Consider the following 26,809-nt stretch of genomic DNA (forward strand, 5'->3'; position numbering starts at 1 on the left):
AATACTACTCCTTGAAATAAATAAAGTCTCAGCGTAATTCCTTCACAAGAGATTTGGCACCAAATGTGAAATAAGAGCGTGCTGGTATTATTTAGGTAATGGAGTTTTCCGTCTTTGTAAATAAAATGTAATTTGTTTATTAACATAACACTTATAACAACAATATTATATTAAATTATTCACTTATTTAATAATCGATTTGACTGTTTTAAAATACAGCATATCCGTTGTATAACGTTTTGTCAATAGAAATAGTTTAAAAAAAAAAACAAATTTAATAGAAAACGATTTTATTACAATTTACAAATGTTCGTTGATATTATTTGCTAAGGATAAATTCACAAGCGTTTTGCATTTTTTTATTTATTTGAAACCAAATCCACAAACTCTCTACATAAAATAATACTTTTATTCGTCTGTTGCAAAAATATGAACTGCGTAAAATCTATATATATATATATAAAATGGTTTCAATTTAAAATGTTGCTGATCCCTCCAAACGACATGTAGAAAAGATATTTGCATGTAAATTTTCATAAATACTTCATAGTAAAACCAAATAATTATAAGTAAATCATAATTTTATTAATATTAAATCTATTTGTTGTAAGGATTCGATAAATAATTGATATTCATCATCAATGTCCTCGATGTTATCGTGTTCTATTAAATTCCCTATAATAATCTTAGTCTGGAGGTCATGGAAATTATAAGATAATTATGTTAATCGATATAAAAACTTAATATTACGATGAAATAAAATAAAAAAACATTATTTTCGAAATAAACATATGCTAATATGAAAAATATGTCGTCATATTTTTACAAAATAAATTTAAAACTAAATGACGATTATAATAAAAAAAAAAATAATGTTATCAAGAAATCTTACTAGATGATGCTTGTACCCTCCTCTGGCATTGTTTAAAAGCTTCAACATTTCAAGTTAAATCGTTCAGTTTGTTCCACTAACACCTGCTCAGCTCTAACAACAAGCTATGAATTTATAATATATTATTGACTCGCTTCAAACAAACTTATGAAGTACAAGCTCATGGAAATGTACATATTATTTTCTTTACCTTATCGCATACATTGCTATCAAGCCGTGATATAAAAATGTTATTTCCTCGAAAATTACATCGTATACCATATTACAGCGTATTTATTTCTGGAGCACGACAGCACTTATATGAAATGTAAATTTGCTTTTTTTATTCACTTAAACAATTATGTGACATATTTGCAAGTTAAGTGAATTTCACCTATTACTTTGTTTAACATGTTTGTCGGTTAAATTGTTTAAGTATTACAATATTGTAAAATATCTTTACCAAAATTGAAAATTTGAACTAAAACTGCTTTTTATTTCTGACTTAATTAATTAGTTGCAAATTAAAAACTAGAAAATAATTTATATATAAAAAGCCAGATTGTGTAGCAGTGACAGGCGTATTTTTTATTTTTATACTCTTTTGGTTCACTTCTTGCAGAGTTTAATACGATTTGGAAGTCATGATTCCGCGCTTTTACAATAAATGCTAGAAATTTAAGAGTAAATTTAATGTATGATCCTCGAAAATCGAGTTCATAAGCTGTTTTCACAGTCGTACAACTTTTGATCACGACGGCTTGTCAGATCTTGACATTGACCTATTTCTTTTGTTATTTCAAAAGCTGTTCTTGTTAGTAAAGCTATAAAGTATTTCGAAAAGTTTAGCAGAAACACCCTTTGAGATATCCGAGCCGTTTATGAGCCACGTAATGAAGAATAATCAAGTATGAAGACGTTTTGAAAAACTTTGCATTCTTTCAACGACAAATATGGAGGGATACGAACAGAAATATATAAAACCAAATATATATAAAGTCGTTATGCGAATCTATATGACTTTGATTGTACACTTCAGTACAAAATTCTAACGTAATTAAAAGTAATTAGAAGTAATTAGAATGACGTATTATGAGTTAAAATGTGCTCCGTTGCGACAAAATATGGTAACAAACATGCACCTGCATCGGTAACTAAATTCCGATCGATTACAAAGTCAATTAACATCGTTATTAATCCTAATTTAAGCGGTTTAGATTTCCCTCATATTGAATTATGTATACCACAAACGCGCTATCAGATGAGATGACAAATGAAGCGAGTGAAAAGCGAACGACAATCAAAACGTATCAATGTGCAGTAAGGATTAGATTTGAAATAGTTTGTATTATATGTAAGATTGTATTATATGAATATTGCTACGTTAACCTTTTACTGTACCGAAGTGACTTTTTAATTCTGTGTATGTTTATTTGATTTGTGAGATATAAGTTAAAACATAAGCGGTGGCATTTAGTTATGTTTGCAAATAAGAAACATCTGTTCTAATAGTTTTTAAGATATCTTCGTTGTTCTTCAAATATTTCAACACTTTTCAAAGTAGTAGAGCAGGAAGAGAATATTGATATAATGAAATATATTTCTTAGGAATAATTTAAAAAAAAAAGTAGAAATTTAACTTAGGATATGAAAAATATATTATGACAGGCAGCCGGATCCTGTTTAGAGATTCTATCATCTTTTAAACGAATAAAAACATCCCACTTCTTTAAGATCTTTTTCAGGAAAATACCATTTTAAAATTTTATACCCATCGTGAGACCTTAAAAATTTATTATCTCTAATGTTGCTTTTTACATCGCGGAAATTGTGGTTATAAAATTTTCTTTTTTAACTCTTTGATATACCCAACTATAATAATTTTTTGTCATTTGCATAATAAATGTATTGAAAATATAATAAACTAAACAGAAATGAGATAAAAATATAAATCAAGCTACCAAAATGAGTTAATCATTAAAATAAATTTGGATAAAATTGTAGATATATAATAATGTGTGCAATTCTAAAAGTCCTTAACACATAATCTATTTAAATTAAAAGAACAAATATAAATAATTATTCTTCATTCGTTTAAAACAAAAAAAGTCCTTATATATAATTTACAGTAACTTTAATTAAACGGTTGAAGAACGAAGTTTCAAAGTGTGACAGCAATATTGTGTTGTTGCGTCTATCCGGGAAGCGGCTTTACTTTAAGCGAGAAAACGGAATCTTTGAGTGCCTCCGGCTATGCAGTGCTGGAGACTTTGACATCCACGTGTAATTGTTCTGCTATACGGATGCTTTTTAACGTCAGTGTTAAGTTGGACCAATTACTTTTTGAGGGTCATGTAAACATACTGGGTCCGCATGAGCGTAAGATTGTTAATTTTATCTCAAAATTACACGTGAGAAATATGTCACGTAAAACTTTATGCGGGAGAAGTGAGATAAATTTTACATGATAAGATGTTTATGTTTACATTTTAGTTCTAAACATTTTCCTCTAGTGTGTTATACATAAAACGAGTAATGTTCTTATTTCAGTTATTCATATCATTGAATTTAAGCGTCAGAAAGTTTTATTACATCTATTATAGTGATATCATCATCGAGAGAAGAAAAAGTGGCGTTGGAATTCGTCACAGCGAATAAAAACAGCAGGGGCATAGTAGGAAAACATGAAATTTATTGTTTCTGTTGTTTTTATATACAAGTGTAACTAGACTAAAAGTTAGGGATAACTTTGTGTCTTTAATTAATTGCCTATACATTGATGTTAATTTATATAAAGAAATCGAGGGAAGCTGTAGCTAATTTCAAGAAACGATTGCGTCCTGCTTTCTCTACATTTTCCTAAAAATTGTTTAAAATTTTAGAAATGAAAATCGTGCTATTCATTTGTTTTAATAATATAAAGATGCATAGTATCTTCTACATAAAATGAGTAACTCAAAAATTTTCTATGTAATGCCTTTTAACTTTCATCCTAGTAATTAATTGTTGCCGGCGCTTGTATCAGTACGTTTAACAATGAACTCGTTTACGTATAAACTAATTAAAAACATAGAACGTGGATAATACTGATCGTTATATCATTAAGTTAATTATATATTTTTGTAGCAACATTTAAATCTGTGAGACTTGAGATTTAATCTACTTTATACAAAGAAGGTTATGCCAAAGTAATGTTTTAACGTTTTAAAATATATGAAGACAAGCTCTGGATTTGCTATACATAAAAAAAACATTCCATTTGGGTCAGGGATTATAGATATTATGCATGTAAAACATACATGTATGAACACATATGTATAGATACCTTATTAAATACGTGATCCGTATGCTTAGGTTAATCCCACAGTTTTGTTAATAGTTAGTCTAAGTCGCGATTTACATTAAAAATATTAAATTTATAAAGAAGTATACTGCCTTTTGATTATTATTGTTATATAGGTTATTAGTGTCAAGGGAGTAATTAATTTACATAGCTTTCCTTGTCCAGAAGCCGTCCCCAAATTTGTTTCGATTTTTTTTAATTTGTATTCAAACCGACGGCAATCGAATGTAACTAATTGGCAATTGAAACAACATGCAAATTTCTTTAATATGCAGTCAGAATAATTCACTAATAGTATTGAAATATCATTTTTTACAAAATTCAAAAGTATCGATAATTTTTATAAATTATACATCGGAAAGACTTAGCAATATATTTAAACTGCAAACTATATAAATAAATATCTTTTATTTTCTTTATATATCTTTTTTCTATTAAATTGAATCGTGAAAATAAATAAATTTATGCACAACGAAAAAATACCTCATCGCTTTAAGACGAAAATATTTCATCAGTGTGTTGATACTGATGACAAACGGATCCGAAACGTGGTGCTTCACCAAAAGCCTCACAGAGTCAAACCGCTCATAGAGCTACGAAGAGAACTGTGCTCGGAGTTTTTCTATGGGATCGAATCAGAAATGAAGAGATACATAGAAGAACGGGAGTCGCAAACATATAGCATAAAGTAAAGATGGCCGTTGGGAACGAAGAGTTCCCGAAAGGAGATCACGGAACGGAAAACGCAGCGTTGTACATCCATCTACGACTTACTCAAGGTAAAGGGTCAAGGTGGATGAAGGCTGCTTTTGATCGAAGCTAATGGAAGTCGATGAGGGAACCCTAAAGCTCAGTAGAGGACCTCACACGGCTGAGATGGTGGTGGTGATGGAAAAAATAATATTAACTAAACCAAAATTAAAGTTATCTCACTAATTGCTGTTGACCAGACTTCTTCTTTAGATATATAGTTAATTAAGTTACAAAAATATATTGTTTTAACTGTAATTACGACATAATTTCTAAAAATAACTTAGTAGGTGAATCCTTTTGTAAAATAAGTTAGTATAGCGAAATAAAACACTAACGAATGTAATCTTTTCGTATACAAAAGTCTTGAATATTTTTTCCAAGTTTTATTTTCACAATACGAAATTTATTAAATGTTTTCTGTTTAGCAAAAATATCACTTTCGTCTATTTTCCGCTCCATAAGAGCCATTCTGACTTCCTGAGTGTTCCTTCTGGTTCTTCGATACATAAATATTTTCAAGCATTCTTTGTATTTCAAACAATTTAAATCTCTCAATGCTAACTCCTTATTTAGCTTGCGTTACAAAATATGTACAAATAATTTACAAACGAAACAACATATCAGTATTAATTTTAAGGCTAATTTACGAAAAAAATATATAAATATATAAAGAGAATAATAATAATGTATAAGGTAAATAAAATAAGCACAAACTTTCTGAAAGACAAAGATGAATAAAAATAAAGCTTTGTGAAATCGAATATTTCGCGGTCAAAACAACACAAAACAATTTGTCACCCTGAAGATCTGTATACATTTCAGTACGCCTAATCAAATATCATTCGATAATTATCAAAATAATTATTCTCTCTCTCTCTGCCTAGCCTTATCCCATTTCACTTGGGGTCGGCTCTCCTCGTCATTCTTCGCCAGGTCGGTCTATCTTGGATGGTCGAAGGCTCAAGTTGGGCTTCCTTTAGATTCTGGTTTATAACAGACATCCCAGTTAAAAAGGGTCTCCTTCGCTTCTTAGGTCCGGTATCTAAGCTCAGGACTTGCCTTGTCATGTTGTCTTCAGGTCTTCTCGTTACGTGTCCGTACCACCTCAAAGGCACTTCGGAGGCGGCTATGGCTAACGAGGACCATATCATGCGCGTAGAGGACGTCCCAGGGTAGATGTTTTTAATTTAGCACGAGATTAAAAAGTAAAGGAATTAAGGCTGAGTCCTGGTGTACACCTAATCCTACGTGAAATTCATCCCTCAGACCTGTAGGAGTTCGTACTATTGGGGTGACTTTGTTATACATATCCATAACCGCTTTAACATTTTGCAATCGAAACGATTGCACTATTAGTCCTCGTGGTACTCGATCGAATGCCTTCTCTAAGTCTATAAAAGCGAGATGTGAGTCTTTTTTTTTATATTTTATACTTTTCCAATAAAATGCTTTGAGTATGAAGAGCGTCTGTTGTTGATCTTCCTTCTACAAAACCAGATTGATTTTCAGTTACCTTAGTAAGTTTCAACAGTCTGTTGTTTATGACCCTTTCCCATATCTTAAAAGTATGTGATATGAGTTTTATGGCGCGATAGTTGTCACAGAGTTTGACATCACGAATGAAATTAGGTAACTTTTTCTCCATTCACTAGGTATTTCATTACATAAAATTCCATTGAAAAGAGTTTTTAGGTACTGGATACCGATTTCCCCTAAATTTTTCCATAACTCCACGGGAATCTCATCAGGACCATTCGCTTTTTAATTTCTTCGGTGGAAATTTCCTAAAAGGTCCTTTAACGGCATCTTCTACGGTTGGTACCTTAAATTGGGAGCTCTCATTGAGAAGATGGGAATAGTGCTCCCGCCATCTCGCCTTTATGTCGGAGTTTTTGATATATTTTGTTGTTCGTATATCCAGGCTGTTCGCATATCTATCTTGCAAGTCTAAATAGTTCTCTATCATCTTTGGCATTTTCCAATTTGATATAAAAGTCTTCACCATAGGTCGCCATAGGGCAACTTCCCCTTTCACCTCTTTTTTTACACTGCGATAGATTTCGTGATCATAATCGCTGTCGCTTTTTTGCCAGATCTTAAAACGGTTTTTCTTATTTCTCACTTTTTCTTCCGCTTTTGATTGCCACCACTTAGCTTTTTTGTTGTTCGTAAGCGGTCCTCTGGAGATTCCCAATAATTCGGAAGCCTTACTCAAACATTGGTCTTGGAAACGGTTCCACATTGTTTCTGTTGTGATATCGTCTAGTTGTAATATGTTTTCAAGGTATTGCTTTACATTTACGATCAGTTAATTTCCTTCCGTGAGTGGTAATTTATGCCAACGAATTTAAGGTGTCTTTTCTTTAAGAACTTTCATAGCCTTTGAAGTGATGAAGTCGGCCACTAGTAACCGATGTTGTGATGTGAGAGACTCCCCGGGTATAACTTTGCAATCTTTAAATGTACTTAGCTTAGAACGTTTTGCTAGGATGAAATCGATTTGAGTGTTAGCACTACCATTGTTTTAGGTCTGTCAGGCTTTCAGAAAAAAGTGTTAATTATTGCCAAGTCATGGGAAGTTGCAAAGTCTAAAATGTCAACGCCTTGAACATTTTCAGTTCCGTATCCTTGTCCACCGTGTACTCTCTGATGACACGGTGAGATCATTCCAACGTGTCCATTTAAGTCTCCTGCAATATCTTTTGTTTCATCAAGCGGGTAAAATTGCATTAGGTCATTAAGATTATCCCAAAATGTTTGTTTCTCCGCGTCACTACATCCTATCTGTGGTGCATACGCGGATATCACGTTGATGCAAGGTTGCTGGTTTTCATGGTTGCTGGATGAGGAGTTTGTGAATTGGCTTGTAGTTTTACGACCGGTTGCCACCTGACGTCAAGACAGAAACCCATTGCCAACTGGGGCTTAGGATGCCACCGTTGACTTTGGTTCTTTCGCTGCCATCCTCTCCACGACAGCCAGCCTGCTGCCGCTGTGTTTCGTCGGCCCGGTAACGGAATATGTCCGAGCGGCCCGACGGGACTTATCAAAATAATTATTAATATATAAAATTACCTCAAGGCTTTATGTAGGACTAAAGAATATAGTTTATTTAACTGAACTACGAGTATTTTCTTTTTATTAAAGAAAAGGTTACGGTAAAGTCATAAGTCTTCCAAAACCAATGTAACCTATTTATATCTAATGTAATCTATTTATATAAGAAATCAAGATTTTACGCTCTCAGTATACTGTTAATACTAAAATAGTTATATAAAAAACATATGATCCCCACAATAAAACAATGACAGAAATGTTCTAATTTATACACAAGGACACCAATGTGGCATATGTGTGTAGTTTTGTTTAGGTTTCATTATTTTGGTGGCCTAATATTCTTGTACAATATTAACAAGGAAAAGAGGACGAAAACATTGAAATGGGACGTCATTCTGAGTCTAGGGCAAGAATATAACTTATATTATTTTATTTAACACTTTCATTTTACTTCAATTTTAATTTACTCGTCATTGAAGAATTAAAATAAATTAAAGAAAATATTAACATGTATCAAGATAAGTCCGGAATATTACCCAATTACGCGTTCCTAGCCATCTAACATTTTGCGTAACTTAAAGCTTTACGATAATAAATTCTTCATATTATATTCGTAATTAATTATTTCACTTTTCAAGTCAAATAATTGCCTCTTAGCGTTTTATTTAAGAAAAGCTTATCCAGTAATAAAATGTAAAAATAATGAATTCTTGTAAGACACGTTAAAAATAATTCTATGGCAGAAAATGGAGACATTTCAAAAGCTAAACTCGTAAGACTAAAGCGCTGGTATTTTCTAGCACCTTTTATGACGTCGGAAAATAGACCCACAAACAAACAATACAAATATGAAATACCACACAGACGTCAACTGAACATAATACATATGTGTTGACACAGTTTCTTACGTCACCTTTGAGACGGTATATGTTCATAAATTTTATTGAATTATCAGCAGTGTACATATATATGAGAAAAGTCTATAAGTCTAATATATGAAAAATAATAAATGACATTTTTTAAGGATCGCTTTAGAAACAGCATAAATGTAATCCAATGCAATTAAAATCAATTACTACAACATTTCATGTCTAAATGTTTGTAATATCCTGTAATATAAAGCCAAAGTTTCTGCATTAATGATTTTTTAAAAACTGGAATTTCTAAAGTGTTCAACTTCACAAAGAAATACCAATGATATAAATTAATTATATAATACTAGCCTTACTTGGTGCAGCTATAATAATTCTCTATTAAAAAATTAATTAACTTAATAACAACAATATTTTAATAAAATATACATATGACTAAACATAACGAAACAAATATCATGTCAGCTTTCCATATGTTTCTAATGTATATTCACAATCGATTTTATATTCTTTTGTCTTCAAACGGTATTACTGTTAAGCGACTGTAGGTTCTCATGCCGCATGAAGTCTTGGGGCTTTACTTTTATGTCAAAAGCTTCAAACAAGATCATTCATGCAACCTAAGCTATTCTTTCATTAAAGAAACGTAGCTTTTTTAAATTTTTAATATATAAACAAAAAAAGAGTTAAAATAAATGTTCATAATGAAATGGATTTACATAAAAACGGGATAATTTATCATTCGCCTCCCCTCTTGCACAGCTGTCCGGCGTCGTAGGTATGGTAACGACACACAACATAAATTGAAAGTCATCAGTCCATCAACCAAAATCTAAATGTCGTTATGGCTTGGCCTTTAATATATTGGAACTTTATATCCACAACAAGAAAATCTTTTCGTATTGAAATAGATTTATTGATAATAGTAACAGAATATTGCACGTAATATGAGAGAGTTTATAACCACTCGTGTGCACATTTAAAAAATATATATTTTCCTGCTGCAAGTGCATAAATAGAAACTTGGCATTCATGAAGACTTCTTCAACTGAGTTAGGTTATTCAAATAGGTTTTATTATGGATATTTCTAATGGAAAAATAGCTTAAGGAAAAAAATGCTTAATGTATTCCGTAAATCTCTCGCTATTTAATTTCCTTCAGTGACGATTATTCAAACTATCTCGTTGCTCCGCTTAAGAATTAAAATAAGATCAAGGAAACTAAATTTTCTCTAAACTCAATTTTCCGTCACTGAGGCTTGTCGAAAGGTATCACTTTATCATCTCTGGTATGTTTAATCTGCTAAGCGAATATAGGACTTCTACTAAATACTATTAAAGATGAATAAAACTAACGACTACTCTTCGACTCGGTGCTTCCTGATAATTGTTTCTCGTTTGAAATTCAGTAGATATACGAACATATATTGTAATAATTCTAAAAATTTTTGATATCATCACGAAAATGCAAAGCGAATTTTAAACATGACAGATTGTTTAACATTTCAATAACGGAAGAAAATTTTCCTCATTTCAGATACTCGACCCAATATATCAGCGTACACGTAATTACGTGATAATATTCTAGCGTTATTTAAGTGTGATGGAGAACACATGTGCATATTATCCCGGAGGATAGGTTAAAAAGTAGAATAAGGTAATACATACTCAGCCTATATAACCCTTTTGCCAAAGTTTATATTAAATGCACATGAGGATGACCACATAACTCTTATAAGTATATTCATGCAAAATTCTTAATGGTGATCGTTTTGACTGTTGATAGAAAAACGTAAAATAATATAAGTAATGGTCATTAATAATAATTGCTAAATATACAATAGATTTATAGTAACAAATAAGAAGTTAGTAGGTACTCAAATTATGCGTTATTTTAAGAGATAACACAACTCAATAACCTTTACATACGTACCTTATTAAAACTATGATAAAACAGAAGAGACAAAATCAATCATTACAAAGCTTAAAATAAATTAAGAACAAAAAATCGAAATCTTAAACAGAGATATACAAGTGTAGGGTACGGAAATGTTGATTTATCGTCATCTCATAAATGGCTTGTTTTCGTTCAATATAAGTATTTCATTTACAATTCTCCTTCGTCCTGCAATATATAGGGGAAGGGAAATGGCTATAATTTATATCGAACGGGCGGCGATGTGACTAGAGTACACGGGACGGGGTTTTCCTCGTCGTAACCAATACTAAGGTGTCATATTGCGTTCTACTGAATCATATTATTCCAAAGTATTTCTATAAATGTGAAAACATTATTAATAACTCTACCATTAATTTAATTTAGTAATATACTTTAAAAAAATCTGTAAAAAATCTTACCGTTTCTTGGATGTCAGTGTTATAAATTTCATTATGACATTAAAATCTCTTATTTTATTTTATTTAAATAACTAATGATTAGTATTTTAAGTTTTTGTGTGCTTTTATAAAAATGTATTGTGTTTTGCAGGTCATTTTAGAGGAAAAGCTGAGTAATATGTAAAACGTCACTGTCTAAGTGACGACCATAAGCAACAGTTGTACTTGGTGAAAACTCAGTCGGCGCCGGGAGTCGACTAGCGAAAATGGGAAAGAAAAACTCAAAACTAAAGCAAGATACCATCGATCGCTTGACGAATGCGACATACTGTAAGTAGATATTCTAAGCACACTTATTACGTCAAAAATTTGTATTTAACCTCGTAGAATTAGTTCTCTGTTAAATGATTTAAACATTTTTTATATAAATATATATGAAAAAATGTAAACAATCATTAAATGTAATATTAAAATAACTTCATCTTTTTTAAATAAGCAATTAATGAATAATTTAAAAAAGCTAGAATACAACGTTTAGTGACATATATTATCTATTTTTTAATCAGATAACTATATGATATGATTTCTGGTGGAAAATTGTGCTTACATACGGAGAATGAAGATATGATAATTGTCGTAACAAACTACCGAAGTCTCCTTAATGCCATGCATAAGTGAAAATCGATTCCCACACAGTTAACTTCTTGTTTATGGCAATTAGGCAATGACTATGAAAATTCAAAGCGTAGATTGTCTTGCTGAATTACTTTATGATAATTACATCTCAATTTAGGTCAAGAATATATATATAATATTAAAAATAAAAAATAAATTTTCACACTGAGGAATTACAATTAGGGAGTCGCAACAGCCCTGGCATTCGTATAACAATAGTACGAAAGGACCCTTCAGTATAATTTATGTTTTTTCTTTGTCAAGCAATTAATATCGTAGCCGCTATACAGTGATTCGTGAAATGCCTTGGCGTGCAAACGGGCAATAATAAATACAATTACAACCGCACCTTCATTCACCAAATTTACTAGGAAGCCTAACATAAATATCAATTTAAGTTCTGTGACATCGTGATTGCTTTCCTACTAGAAATGTTTTGAATATTACACAAAATGTCTCCGATAATATTAGAATCTTCTTAATCATGTAATGCATTCAGCATATTATTTTTCTTTCTATTCACCAACTATTTCCTCACGATAGATCATAAGCGAAGGGAACAAATCCAAAAATCTTTACACAACGCCATAACTACCAATCAGTACTCAATACTCTGAAGTGGATTGTGTAATTAAAATTTACTGCCCCATAAATGGCGTTATTCCAATGCTGCGTTCCGTATTCTATGTAATTGCGGGATTTTCACAAATAAGTGGCAAAGTTGGCTTTAAGGATAAGTTTAGTTACGAAGTTTGTAGCTTGGCGCCGCTCAGTCTACCCTTGACGAGTTCTATTACACAATGTCTGGATGTGTGTCACTGAAGTTTACTGAAGTAGAAGATACCTTTAGAAAGCATAGCCATTAGTTAATGTATCAAGTATTGTTCTCGTAATAATATAAAATTATGTTTGACAGGGTCGTGTTTTAATGTTTAAGATAGGAGTTATAAGAAGAATATTTCAAAGAACTTAAAGCCAATCAAGAATATCTCTATCTCTACTATTTACTTTTCTGATGCACTGTTTGCTAAACAAGTTTGAAAAAACTGACAGTTGTTTGATAGTTGTCTATCATTTGCTTAGAGAAATCACAAAACTGTAACGTAACATTAGATTATATATCAATCGGTTGTTGAGATTCTTGTCACCTATAACCCTTACCCAATTACCTCGTCGGAATAATCTTGAATTTCACCTAACAACGTCTGTTTGCTACTGCTAAATTAGTTAAGAAAATAAAATTATACAGAACAATTTTTTGACCACTTTTGTTATAATATATAAAATATATATAATCGATATTTTTTTTTAGTAATAAAAATTTTTCAGTCAAAAACATGTTGAAAAAAAATCTATATGAGATTGAATCTGTGAGATAGGCATAAATATATTTAATCCCGAAGGAAAAGCGAAAGTCGTTATTTTAAGTGCCCCGTCCTTCATCCCCTTTATAATCATTCGAGTAACTTAACCTTACTATTTCATCGATGTTATTTATCGAGTCTGTTTTTGTTACAGAATTGAAAATATGTTTTAATTTGAAAAGCCATTTCTAACTTTGTAATTTAAAACGCTTTTAGGACTATATTATTTTAGGTATGTAGAGAAAGATTCTTGAGGTATTGATTTTTTTAACGTCAGGATTTTAATTAAATAATTAGATTTGAGGCTTATTAAATAATTTTTCATTTAAATAAAACGAATATTTTCTGATTTTGTAGCAAACGTGATAAGGGGTAGATGAGATGAAAATGGTTGATTTATTTTAATATTAAAATAAACATTTGCGTATAAGTTTAAGTCATGTTAATGTTATTCAAATGTAACAGTTTTATTGTTATTAAGTTTTAAGTTTTTATAAAAAGGTTTAAAATTACCACTCAACCGGAGCCATTAATTGAAAATAGTACACAATTTAATATATTTAAATCTTATATATTATCGCAATCTGTTACGATATACAAACAATTTATTTACAATGCCTTGCCAACGACTTTGTACTGAGAAAATTTATGTCCTATCGTTGGCCTAAAATATTTAATACTTACTAAATGTGCTGACCATATCATAGATAGCCTTTGGTATAAATTTTCTTCACTGGGATTTATATTGTTTTTAATGGATTTAAGCAAATTTTATTTATATTATGTATATAAGGTAATGTATCCAAAAATTACCTGCGGTCCGTCAGCCTCCCTCAAAAATACAAATGATCTGTGTTTTGTTTTATAGTTTTATTTGTATATGAAAAAAATAAAATAAAATTGAATTAGTTTTCTTAAAGGCCTTTTAAATATCAATAACCATAATTCATAAAGGTCCAAATTTTATATTAATAGTAATTTTTGTCTTCATCTTCTTGCGCTTGGCCTTTGGTATAAATGTTAGAATAAGAAAGAAATGTATAGAGTGTGTTTAAATAATACATAGTGACGTACACTCGTGTAGACTGTGTCACGTTACTTCATACTGCGTACAACCTTAGGAAACGATACCCAGGAAACTAAACAGAACGAAGGGATAAATTATAAGTGAATAATAAATTATAGTATACGTCTTACTTTGTTAGTTTGACCAAAATTTTGTGTAGTCCTTTTTTTAAAGAATAAACTCATAAATTTTGCGAGTAGCCTTTTTTTTAACAATAAACATGCATATATCTTCACAAACTTTCACGTTTGTAATATTTTTTCCATTACACTCGGTTCTGTTTAAATAAATGTCACAATTGAATTATAACTTTGATTCAGAACCCAATACATCAACTACAGGAGGCAATATCTTAAATCATTAATATTAATAACAAAAATTCAATAACTCTAGTTTGTAAACTTCACTTACAAATTTTAACTTCAGTAAAATTCGATTATCATGACATCTAGTTTTAAATAAGTTTACCAAGAACTCGTGACGGACGGAATATTTCTCAAATAAACTACACAATCTAAGATTTTTGATGTCGTCTTTTATTTCTGTAAAATATGATCTATGTATCTTAAGCGTCATATTAATTAATCTCTAGGTTCCTAGAGTTAAAATTCGCATATACATATTTTTTTATTTCGCATATAAATATTCGCATATAAAGATGCTGATGTCGGGTCCATCGCGTTGCAGGGAGAGGAGCTTCAACAGTGCCTGGGACTTGCGAACCAGGGGTACTTTAAAAGGGCACCTATCTAACGTGTGTTAAACGCGTAAATAATTAATACAATAAAAATTGATCTTATGACAAAAATCATAATAATGAGCAAAATATACTTGTATTCATTGTTGTCATCTCCTTACAACTTTTAACTAATTTAGCAGTATTTTCAATGACTTTCCGACACATCACACGTTTCAGAAATTATAAATGATTACAAATTGATATGAACTAAATATCAACTTGAGAATAGTATGCTGATTCTAAAAAATAATAAAGTTCGTTGAAAAATGGGACACTTTTTACAGTGAATTTACAAATCGTTTCAGTTATTTTCACACTGCCATATATATATCTATAAATCTCGTTTCCAACAAACAAAAAAAAATCAGAAAAAGTTATTATGTACATAAAAAATCGCAACTGGACAGTCATATTGAATTTAAAAGGTTGTTGTTATATAAAAAATATGTTATTGAAAAAGTGAAAAAGGAAAGTCTTTAAAGCTACTGTATTAGTGTTTCACAAATGAATGTTACAAAAATTAAAATATAAAGAAAAACGGAAATTGCTTCTTTTTCGTCTGTCAGTGAGATTCTTAAGATCAATAAAGTTTACTATAATCACTTCTCCTATAACGTACCTAACATTGATCTACATAAAGGCCTATTAATTTTACAGAAATCAAATCAAGACATGTTTAGTACCGTCTGCTATCTAAGACACGTTCGTCTTTTTTATGTTTAAATCATAATTTTTTTTAAATACATTTATTCAATAAAATAATAACTTAGAAACTACATAAATTTCTGGCTTAACTGAATGAGCATCTGTCACAGTTGACTCGTTCTAAAACTGTCAAATTTAAATTATATTCCGAAACTAGTAACTCTCAAATTTCAAGTTATTTTTTTAATTAGTTCTAAATCTTGTTACAACATGAATCTATATAATATTAATATACACTACTAAATTAATAGTTTATTTGCAATTATATTTCTTTAAAATTATCGTCGATCTTAAGAACTCTCTTGAGACTTTTTTCATTAAGTTAGAATAAAATTTACAAGTAATGGCGAAAGTTAGATATAGAATAGCGTAACCTATAAAAGAGGTGGATACGAGAAATAAATCAGAGTAAATAAATAAATGCAAACTACAGAGTTATTTCGACGAGGCGAAACTTCTGACACGATATATAATATATTTGAGTTGTAACATACATTCCGGAGCACACAAAATGTTTTACCAGCTTATATGCGACTAAAGTAATAAATTATATATAAAATTCTCTCTGATTAACCCATCTTGCAATGAAAAATAAAAAACTTCATAAAATAACTGTCCTACCAAAGCCAGCCCTTAAGTTAGTGATTTGAAACGAAGTACGCAATATAATTACGTATTTTTTTTCATAACTAAAGAAGGCGTTTCAAAATCAATTAGTTACAGTGTAGACCTATATCTTGATTTAGTCCTACATTTAGTAAGATCGGGTAAAGGTACCGAAAAAACTTGCTACATCTGTGGAGAGGCAGTTAGAACTGCTAAGCATTTGCTGGTGTAATGGAGGGTACTCCTGGATAGCAGTCAATATTCGCTTCGTCACTATATGGTTTAAAAAACCATACGCGAAGCGGTTATTCTTTCGTAGGGCAAAGGGCAAGGGCGTAAAAGGAAATAACCACCTAAACCTACACCTGGGTCGCAAGTCCCAGGCATGGTTGAAGCTCCTCACCCTACTACGCGATGTACCCGGCACCCGCACGGTTAATCCATGGAATAACAAGAGGTTTCGTCTCATTTAACTAACACATTTAAATCATAATGAATTATAAACAGAATTTCAAAGAACTGTAATCTCTGATTAAACAACACAGTTTAACATATATCAATAATTTTGGTAACTTTCAACATTAAAAAGAATCTATTTTTAGAACTCCCATTCATGTGTATATATGAAAATTCTTGCTGGCTTGTGTTACATATATATATGTTTGGGTAGACTTATATAAATGCTTAGGTCATATATAAACCTTTCTAAATATAGTTTTATTAAATGTAATATAATTTATTTTAAGCAATATTCGTACGTTTTATAATATGCTTTTAGGTGCTAGCGGTTTCCATGTTATATAATTGTATTTCACAAAGCTAACATTAGCTCAGCTTAAGCTCGCTTTGAAACTGAAAACTTCTCAAATATTGTAAAAGTTAAACTTGAAAAGTATTTAGTAGATTCGGTTTAAGTTCCCTTCTAACGCCTCGTTAGTTCCTAGTGAGGATTTAAAATCCCGTCTTGTATTCAAATCGTATGGTAATTGAGATAGTGTATATATTTATTTTTATATAAATAAAACACATTGTACTACTTGAAGAATTTGTCCTTCAGTTAAATCATATAATAGGAGTTAACTTATTAGTAATTTATCATATATGTAACATTCAAATTTTACAATACAAATATGCATAAGTAATGATAGCGTTATGTTAAAGTCTAAGTTAGTAATGACTATCGATTTAAAAATACTATGATATCATATTGATTTTGCCAAAGGGGACTGCTGGAAGCATTATATTGTGAGAGCCATCGAAATATTTTTCATGCAACGCATACAATCTAAATTTTTATTCAAACGACTTTCTTTAAAAAAAAAAGTCCATATTTAACTTCGCTCCATTCGTAAACATAACTTCAAAGTTAGACTTAATAATAATTGGATTAAACTAACTTTTCAAAACCAACTGAATGAACAGCGCTGACACTTTTTCATATAACTAATCTAACTTTTTGCTTATTACTTTTTATTTCAATTTAAAATGGAGGTGTGACTATTTTAACTTTCCTTAGTGTCACCTTCGTTTAAAATTGAGTGTTTTATGTTGCCGCGCTCGCTAAAAAATAAATGCTAGTTTAAAATTAAATAAGAGACTATAAGTTACAAACGTTATTCTGATGCTTGAGGTAAATTTCCAATTAATTCAATAATCTTTTTGTAAAAATTGTCAGTTAATTTCTCTGGAGGGGTATACGGAAATATATTCTCACAATGCCTGACTGAATGTTATTTCAAGCTTAATAATTATATTGGTTAATAAATATACGTATACTTATTTCTATTTTAATCTTTTTATATTATCGAATTACCAGATCAAATACTTTGTGAATTTAATAAGAAACTATATCGCAGTTTTGATATTAAAGAATATACTTTCAATTCAAACAAAGAGTTAATTCTGTTATATCTTTAAAATTACAAACAATTCCGTCCCGTTCTCATCCCAATCTTGATTACGAAAATTAGACTTAATTATGCTGTGCTAAATTTGTTGTGTTGTTGTAGCAAATAATTAACTTTTACTTAGAAACAATATTTTTCTTTTAAATCGAACTTCCTTATATCCAAATGATTACCTAATTTTCTAACACAATTTTAACATAGTGACCAAAAAATACTTTGAAAAATCATTACACTAAGTAGTTTAAGAGAAGTAGTTCAAAATCATATGACAAAGTAATGTTGGTATTCAAGAGATTCAGACAATATAAATCAAAAATATGTACGCGCTGATACAATTCATACAAAAAAAAACGTTAACCAAAATGATATAGTCGATACTTCCAACATATTATATATACGGCTATATTTTTTGCCGGTGTAAGATATTTTACGACAGACCAAAACTCCTGCACCCTTCTTGCTATAGGCCATAAAACTTTTTCTCTTAGACCGGGTGCATATTTTATCATTTCGGACGTAAAACTACGTGTACTCACGAAATATCTTGGGAATAAATAAAATAAATTCGAAATATACTAAAGAAAGTCTCGTTATTAATAAAAAATTTGCTCGATAGAATAAAATCGTTCCTAATCTATTAATCGGTTTTAAATTCATCGACGTTTCTATCGCAAATAGCTTAGGGTTTCGATTACAGGCAGCTTTATAAAGTAGTTTGGTGTTTGAGCTATCGCACAAACTCTCAAACTAAGTCGACGATCTAAATCTATTAAAGTGGAATTGAAGTCTTCAACGGAAACTAATGTAGTAGGTATTTAATTAATCCAAACTAAAAAAATGGATATATGGCATGAGATTTAATATATAAAAAAAAATCTGTCAAATTACTAAATAAATTACAATTAATGCATCATAATTATCATTTTCTTTTTTATAAGTTGACAAAAAAAAATCAAAAGAGAAAATAAATATTATTACATCGACTTTTTAAGCAATACTTTTCAAACTAGTTTTCACCACCGACTTTACTTACGTGAAAATCTTATGTAACAATTTGTATGTATTGCATGTTCCATCAAAATTGTGATAAGAATTATTACTTATCCTTATTTATACCTTTAATGAAGTTTACAAACATTCCAAACACTAACTAAAAATTGTTTTCCAATAAATCATAAACTACTCCCATATTCTGTTATCATACTACACCTAATATACTTGAAAATCACTATCAAAGATGTAACTCATGATTATATTTTTATCATTTAACACTACATAATGAACCACTTAGGATTTTAAACATATTAAAATATTTCCTAATAAATCGAGCAAAAAATGAAAAGTTGGATTCCCTCCCTTCCGCTCGTCCAAAACCTGTTTAATTTGTTCGTCCTTTGGCTTCTGAGATGCAACAATTTAAATGCAGCTGTTACAATTTCCTTAAAACATTACGTAGTGAACACCGTATGGCAGCATATATTTTAGCTACTCTTGGGCACCATCAATCCCGTGATGATAAATCAACTGAATCATTTTTTTAACAACCTGCAACATACATTTCATTTGTCTTTAACATAAACAATGAAATAAAAATGTTAATGTGTACATATAGCTTTTTTGTTTCATCCGTTTGAATATAATAAAAATGGGAAGCATCACCTTTCTGGGTGACTTTCGATTTTACCCAGCAATTAATTTTCGGGTCACGTATAAAATCGACATTGCGATCACGTGTTGTTGCAGACACCTATGTTAATAAAATACTTAAGTTCACTCAAATAGCGTTACATGATTAATATAGGGAGAAACTAAAATGTAACACAATTAAAATTTGCATTTATGTGTAACAGAAACTCGTATCAAACTACAAACGACGAAATATCTCGGTCATACATAAATATATATTTTATGTATAGCAAAAACATTAAAACAAAGAATTTAAATGTAAATTTTTATTTACAGGTTTCTGTTTAATGTCGTGAAAATCGAAATAAGCGAAATCATTCATCTCATTTAAAGGAAACTCCGATTCGATAAAGGAATGTAGCATTTTATACATTGCTTAGGTTAAGTTAGAAGACAAAAGTACAAAGACAAATTGCAATCTTATATAGCTTTCTGAACTTGTAAGACAACTTTTTTATGATTTAATTGATAAAAGAGTTTGGGTTGCAATATTCTAGAACTAAAAAAGTTAAGGATTTAAACTTCTAACTTGACAAATATATTAAAAACTACGTTACAATGGGACAGATTTTTCTCACTCAGAGTATGAGATGTTATCTAATCGACGTCTCATAATATTTTAATTTCCTACACTATTTTGCTATCCTGAATGTCACCCGCAGAGATACTTTTCAGAGTTTATATAATAATATATAAGGGCTCTAAAATTATACTTTATAAAAGAAGTGTCTGAGGTCATATTATTATTTTGACATTTTAGTGTTTTTTATACTCAGAAATTGTTATTATTTATAAAATTTATGCACATTCATTTCTTAAGGGATCATTATTTATACACTAAATAAGTAAATAAATACCTATATATTATCAAATCCGTATCAGAATCAGCATTAGGAGTAAGACAAAAGCTGAAATATCCTGGTCGTGGACAACAAATGTATAATTAAAAAAAAGTCATAAATAAATTATATCTCAATAGCTCGTGACTCATAATAAAAATCACAAAAGGTTCCTTCATCTATATTTTGATATCTGTTAAGTAACATCAATATGTTTTGTCAATATACGAAGTAATTTCGTTTCCAATATTATCCACATAAACGTCAGTGATGCGTCAACATAATCTGAAGTCTCGTTTAAAAACATTCATAGCGTGAAATATGAAACCATAAGAATTCATTTATATTGAAAATCACCAAAGAATTGTAACGACCAATCAAAAAACACAAAAGAAGATCTTGCGTAAATATTATACAAACAGTAAATGTCTAATTTCATTGAACGCATTTATCGTATTTAAAAAAATATAAATTTCTCTTAAATGTTAGACACTCTCTGTGGAAACAAAGTTCCTTGCTTAACTTGTACTTTAATAGTATGAAACAATAATATTTTCGTGATGGATTTGAAAGTTAAAAATTTAGATCATTAAACAGTAAGCTCAGTTTTGTAAGGTACGTTTAGTTTCACTCATTATACTTTTACTTATTGTTTTATATTATGCTTTAATTTGAAGTTAATTTGAATTATTTTTGAATAAACAAATTTCTAAAAATACGAAAGTATTTAAATATTTCTGCTAAAATAAAATAATAAATAATAAAATTGATTTGTCATTTTTTTTATCATTACCTTCAAAGAAATAAATAACTGTCATATTTTCATAAAAAATAACAAAGGCTGTATATTAAGATTTTAGTCAAAATTATAACAGTAAGATAAAAATATTTTTTTGGAGCAGATTCAGCGTGCTATTTAACATTCCATCCGCGTACTGGATAATATACGTTTTCATTGTATAAAGAAGAAATGTTGTATTCTGAAATTAAATAGTTTATATTTAACATATTAACATTGACAAGATTACTCTTTTTACATTTTCATTTTTTTTCTCATTTCTCGTTTTTCTAACTTTATACTCACCGTAATAGTACATCTACCTAAAGTTTATACATCCGATAGCTCGTATTTGTAAGTTCGTTAACCAGTTATACGAATAAACAAATCATTATATATCAAGGTAACAAAATCAAATCCAAAAATCCGCTACATTACGAAATCTACAAGGTTGTGCTCGTTTATATTTATAAATAAAAGATTTGACACGATAACCTCAATCATATTTAAAAGCCAGGAGATAAGCAAATTTTATGAAGAAAAATAGAAATATTTATTTCTTTCTTATTATCTCCCCTTTCTTTTACGTCAAGTTCTGTTTTTTATTCATTTTGAATTATAAAAAACATTCTTTAAAAATTTTGTAAGGGAAAGGCCCTCGAACCGGTATTTTAGAAGTCCGTAATAAAATGTACATATGAAGCTCTTCAATTATAATAACTAGTAATAAATGAAAGCTTTCATTGCCTGCAATATTCGTTATTTTAGAACAAATATAAAAAATAATACAAAACAAGATTGAATTATATTCTATTCTACAGCTTTTCTTTATTCTAGTTTAAGTAATAAATTGACAAGTTTTATATGAATATGTATATGATATAATGTACTGAACCCCAGTGAAAAATTCTTAAAAATTATTTTTTTTATGTTTGTACCGCAATTTGATGAGGATTAGAGTCACATGTTATCGATTTATTTCATTAAGGCCTTTCACTCTCATTAAAAATAAATAACTGTTCTTGTTTCTTATGCAATGTTTGCTACCAATACCTTATTGTACGCAATATATTTTAATGGACCCTGTCGGGGACGAGCGAGAAAGGAACCCGTCTCACAGCACATGCTGAATTGCGGCAGAGCAGCCTTTCACAACCACTTTCAGAATTAACGTAACCTCTTACATGAGTTAAACACGTTGAGTAAGGAAATATGAAATACAATAAGTTGCATTATATATTTTATTACAAAAATAAAAAAGCTGTTTATAATACATAAACATAACAGTCGCAGTAAAATACTTTCATATGAACAACACAGTGCACTAATAACAAGTAATAATGATATGTCAATATGTGATAGAACAGTTGATTCTAAGCATTAGCCTGTAATCGAACAAAGAAGATGACTATGTACAGAGAGTTCTGCCACAGGCTAAAGATGTATGTACAAATAATCATTATAACTTTTATATAATTAAAATTACCTCAAGACTTTCGTATAAAAAGTGTGAATTGTTCGCATAGCAATGGTTGAATGTGTAACAATTGTAATTATCCTACCACCGAGTGACAACCATATCTATTGATTTAGCTTTAGTGAAGTGGTCCTGCGATGTGGCCGGGAGGTCCGTATTGAGAGCTGGCAGCTCCGCCATGTCCGCTGGATGAAACGCTTTCAACACCACTGGAAGCGCCAAAATCAGAAGAAATCTCTACACCTCCGTGACCAGCAGAGCCACTGAGTAAGGAACCCTCGATTCCTGATCCACCACTGATAGCACCGAGATCAGCACCACCTAAAGATCCACCGCCGATAGAACCACCTAAAGATCCACCGCCGATAGCGCCACCACCAATACCGCCACTAATTCCAGCATCAGATTCCTTTTGGGTCTGGTACTTGATGAAGTATACTTCAGGTTTGGAGGGCTGAGTTGGTGCAGCGGTGGGAATAACAATATCGGGTTGTTCTTCGGGTTTCTTGACAAGTACGTAAACAAGGGTCTTCTCTTCGTTTTGTTGTTGTACTGGGATAATGGGAGCTACTGGGGTAGGAGGGGTAGGTGCCTTAATGAAGATAATTTTGTAGTGCTTCTGTGGTGGTGCTACTGGAGTGATACGAGGAATTCTCTGTTCTTGGGGTTCTGGTGGGGGAACATGTACGTAGACATGCTTTTGAACTATGGGAGCGCTAGCGAATCCGCCACCCAAAGAACCACCAAAACCGGAGTCACCGGCAAATCCAGAGCTGAAACCTCCTCCAATTCCACTACTGATTCCACCTCCAATGCCTCCGCTGCTTAAAGAAATTCCACCAGAAGAAAGACCACCACCAAGTGATATTCCACCGGATGAGTGTCCTTCAGAAAGGCCACCAAAAGATACTCCAGAGTGACTGCTTCCGAGTCCTACAGATGAAAAACCAAAACTGCCGGATGATGCGGAGACTTTGCTTGGAGATGGGTAGCTGTAACCAACTGGTGGCTCTGGACGGCCGTATGCCAACGCCACGCAGGCGAGTACCTTTAAAGAAACAAAGATTTTTGATTAAATTACCGATATAATTAACCGGGATATGGTATTCGTGTCTGATATAAAAATATTTTTATAATATATAAAGTTTACTCCTATTGTTTTATAATTTCGCCAAGCTTTGTGGTTTTGTTAACTTATGACGTGAGGTTATTATATAATCAATAAAGGAAACATGGTCTTACAAACTGATACATTATTTAAATGTAAGGAAAGTTGCTTTACATAACAGTTGAAATAACAAAACGAATATCGATGCATACACGTCAGAGATGTTCATAATACATTAATTTTTCCAATAATATTCTGTATTTATGTAAAAGTTGCCAAAATTTAAATGATTGCTCAATGAAATCCAAACATCATCAATTGTTTCAAAACAACATTATTTCGTTAAGTGATTAAAATACTCCATATTACACCATATCTAGTCACTGCACTTCACTTGTTTTTTATTAACTTATTGTATGCATTTTAAAATGTAATACGAAAAATATTATATAAAATTAGATTATTTAATATAATATATTAGTTTTTAGATCCTACGTAAACTTACCACGAATGCGCGCATATTTTTCGTGGTGCTAGAAGATAACGAGTGAAGAGACTTCTCTGTTACGAGATGTTATATATCACTTGCAAACAATGTACTTCAGGTGATGTTCCTGACTGAGTGAACTTGTGTTGACTGATGACATTCGCCTCACCGACCCGCTCTTAAATACCAAAATGCTCATCTCGTCAGAACACTCCATCCCTACGGACATTTCACTCGGTAGCATGCAACTATCGTCATCATTTAACATACAAATGGTCCTTTCTTTTTGTCGTGGACCGCGGTAGAGCGCATTCGACACGCAGCCTTAGCGACCAACACTCGCGCGCTCGTAACATTAACATAATTCAAAAACTATACGGTTCATAATACCGTATTCACTAAACAAATTTGACTCAAAAAAAAATAAAGATGACTTTCGTCTGCGGCTAGTGAACGAAAAAGAATTTTCAATAATTTAAACCGTTTAAACAATCAGTGTAAACCATAAATATAAGTAATATATACTAAATCATCATGAGTATAATATACAACTGCAATGTATGTCATTTTTCATATTTTCTCTTTGTTGGTAGCGTTAAAGGGCAGCAAAGCAGATCACACTCGGCTGCAGAAAATTATTCCGCTGCAACCACTCTGTAGATAAAGAGCTTTATGCTATTTAAGTACTTTCAAGCAATGAAATATATGCTCTCGACGTTGCACGGATGTGTTTTTAAAGTTTTAATTTTATGTAATTATTTAGTGAATTTCATTAATTAATTAATGTGCAAGGACGTGGAATAGAAAATGACACAAATTTACATTCTGTTCTGGTCTGCATTACACGAAAATGCTTTTAAACATAAAATGTATTAGTTTAATGCAATTATAAAACTTTCCCACATCAGAAACTTTTTTAAATACCTTAATGTATTTGTAACTTTGCTCTTGTAAATCTTATGTCATAATATGCGGGAAGTATTCCTTTTCTCTATCATAATAAAACTTAGTATTTTGGACGGCAAATTAAACAATCAAATGTAGAGTAAGCAACTACTTATACTTAAATTATTATTATCTGTGTTTGTTAAATAAGAATACATATACTATTATAATTAAAAATTGGTAAATGACATCAGAGAAGAACTGGCTATAAATTGGATTTATATTTAGGTTGAATAAAATGTTTTTCATCGATATTCCAGTTTTAAAATTTATAATTTAGAAACATAATGTTATACCTAATAACAACAATGCTCAAGTAATGCTGTATAATTTTAAATTATATACCATACAGTCGTTCTCTCGTTTTGATTGCAATGTCTGATTGTAATCATCATATAGCCAATTCTAAAGGTCTAATATATTCCCAACAGATCAGGACCTGCTTGTTTCAAGCAATGGTTTTCTGATATTGCTGCAATCTCAAACCTATATACATACGAATAATATGGAAGTTTTACGTTATATTACTAGTGCGTAATGAAATAAATAAGTTTAAGGACTGGATCTGTAAGAAAATCCAATTTCATAGACTTCAAAATTCCTTGTCATCTCAATATACATGTTACTTCTTGAAAATTGAAGTAAAACTTCACATCACGGTAATATAAACTATTAAATTTTACGAAAGATATAAAAAAAAATTTACATACAATTATTTAGATACAAAATGCAAAATAGGCTCTCCAAATAAAAAATACTTTATTTGTAAATAATCGTATTACACATAGTTAAAAGAGCCGATTTTTCAAGTTCAGTTTACCAGATGCATAACTTGGTAGGCAGATTCATTAATAATATAATTTTTGAATTAAGAATGAAAAAAAAAATACAAAAATGTTTCGTATTTTACATATGTTGAATATTTATATAAAACATTTGAAATAAAATACTAAATACAATTTGATAAAAAAATATTTCAGTACTTAAAAAAAAAAAATTAACCTAAGTTAAATAAGTAAATATACATGTACATATTTAAAATGATTCACATCACCACATATCAATGTCCAGTTGATTAAAGTAATTGGAAAATTTATAATTTACTATTTGTAATCATCTAAACGTTATGGAAATAGTGTTATGAATGATCATGAGAAGCGCGTCTTCGCTCGATCAATAAGAAACCTGCCTGTT

At 30.5% G+C, this 26,809-nt stretch overlaps 2 protein-coding genes across 3 annotated transcripts in view; one reads left to right on the forward strand and one right to left on the reverse strand.

Moving 5' to 3' along the window:
- Nucleotides 1-26,809, forward strand: part of LOC116777204 (frequenin-2) — a 91,717-nt gene that overhangs the window by 30,288 nt on the left and 34,620 nt on the right. Inside the window, exons 2-3 of one of the 2 annotated variants that reach the window (XM_032670614.2) lie at nucleotides 10,434-10,553; nucleotides 11,385-11,563. In XM_032670614.2, the coding sequence (XP_032526505.1) occupies nucleotides 11,500-11,563 (64 nt within the window). In that variant the 5' untranslated portion in view covers nucleotides 10,434-10,553; nucleotides 11,385-11,499. The remainder of the gene's footprint in view (nucleotides 1-10,433; nucleotides 10,554-11,384; nucleotides 11,564-26,809) is intronic. The other variant, XM_032670615.2, reaches the window with a different exon arrangement.
- On the reverse strand, nucleotides 22,850-24,845 carry LOC116777201 (keratin, type I cytoskeletal 10-like). Its single transcript, XM_032670612.2, has 2 exons — nucleotides 24,689-24,845; nucleotides 22,850-24,123 (listed from the first exon to the last, which is right to left on the reverse strand). The coding sequence occupies exons 1-2, from the start codon at nucleotides 24,701-24,703 to the stop codon at nucleotides 23,194-23,196; spliced, it is 945 nt and encodes a 314-aa protein (XP_032526503.2). The 5' UTR covers nucleotides 24,704-24,845; the 3' UTR covers nucleotides 22,850-23,193.

Source organism: Danaus plexippus, chromosome Z, assembly GCF_018135715.1.
Source record: "Danaus plexippus chromosome Z, MEX_DaPlex, whole genome shotgun sequence".
Classification (NCBI taxonomy): Eukaryota; Metazoa; Arthropoda; class Insecta; order Lepidoptera; family Nymphalidae; genus Danaus; species Danaus plexippus.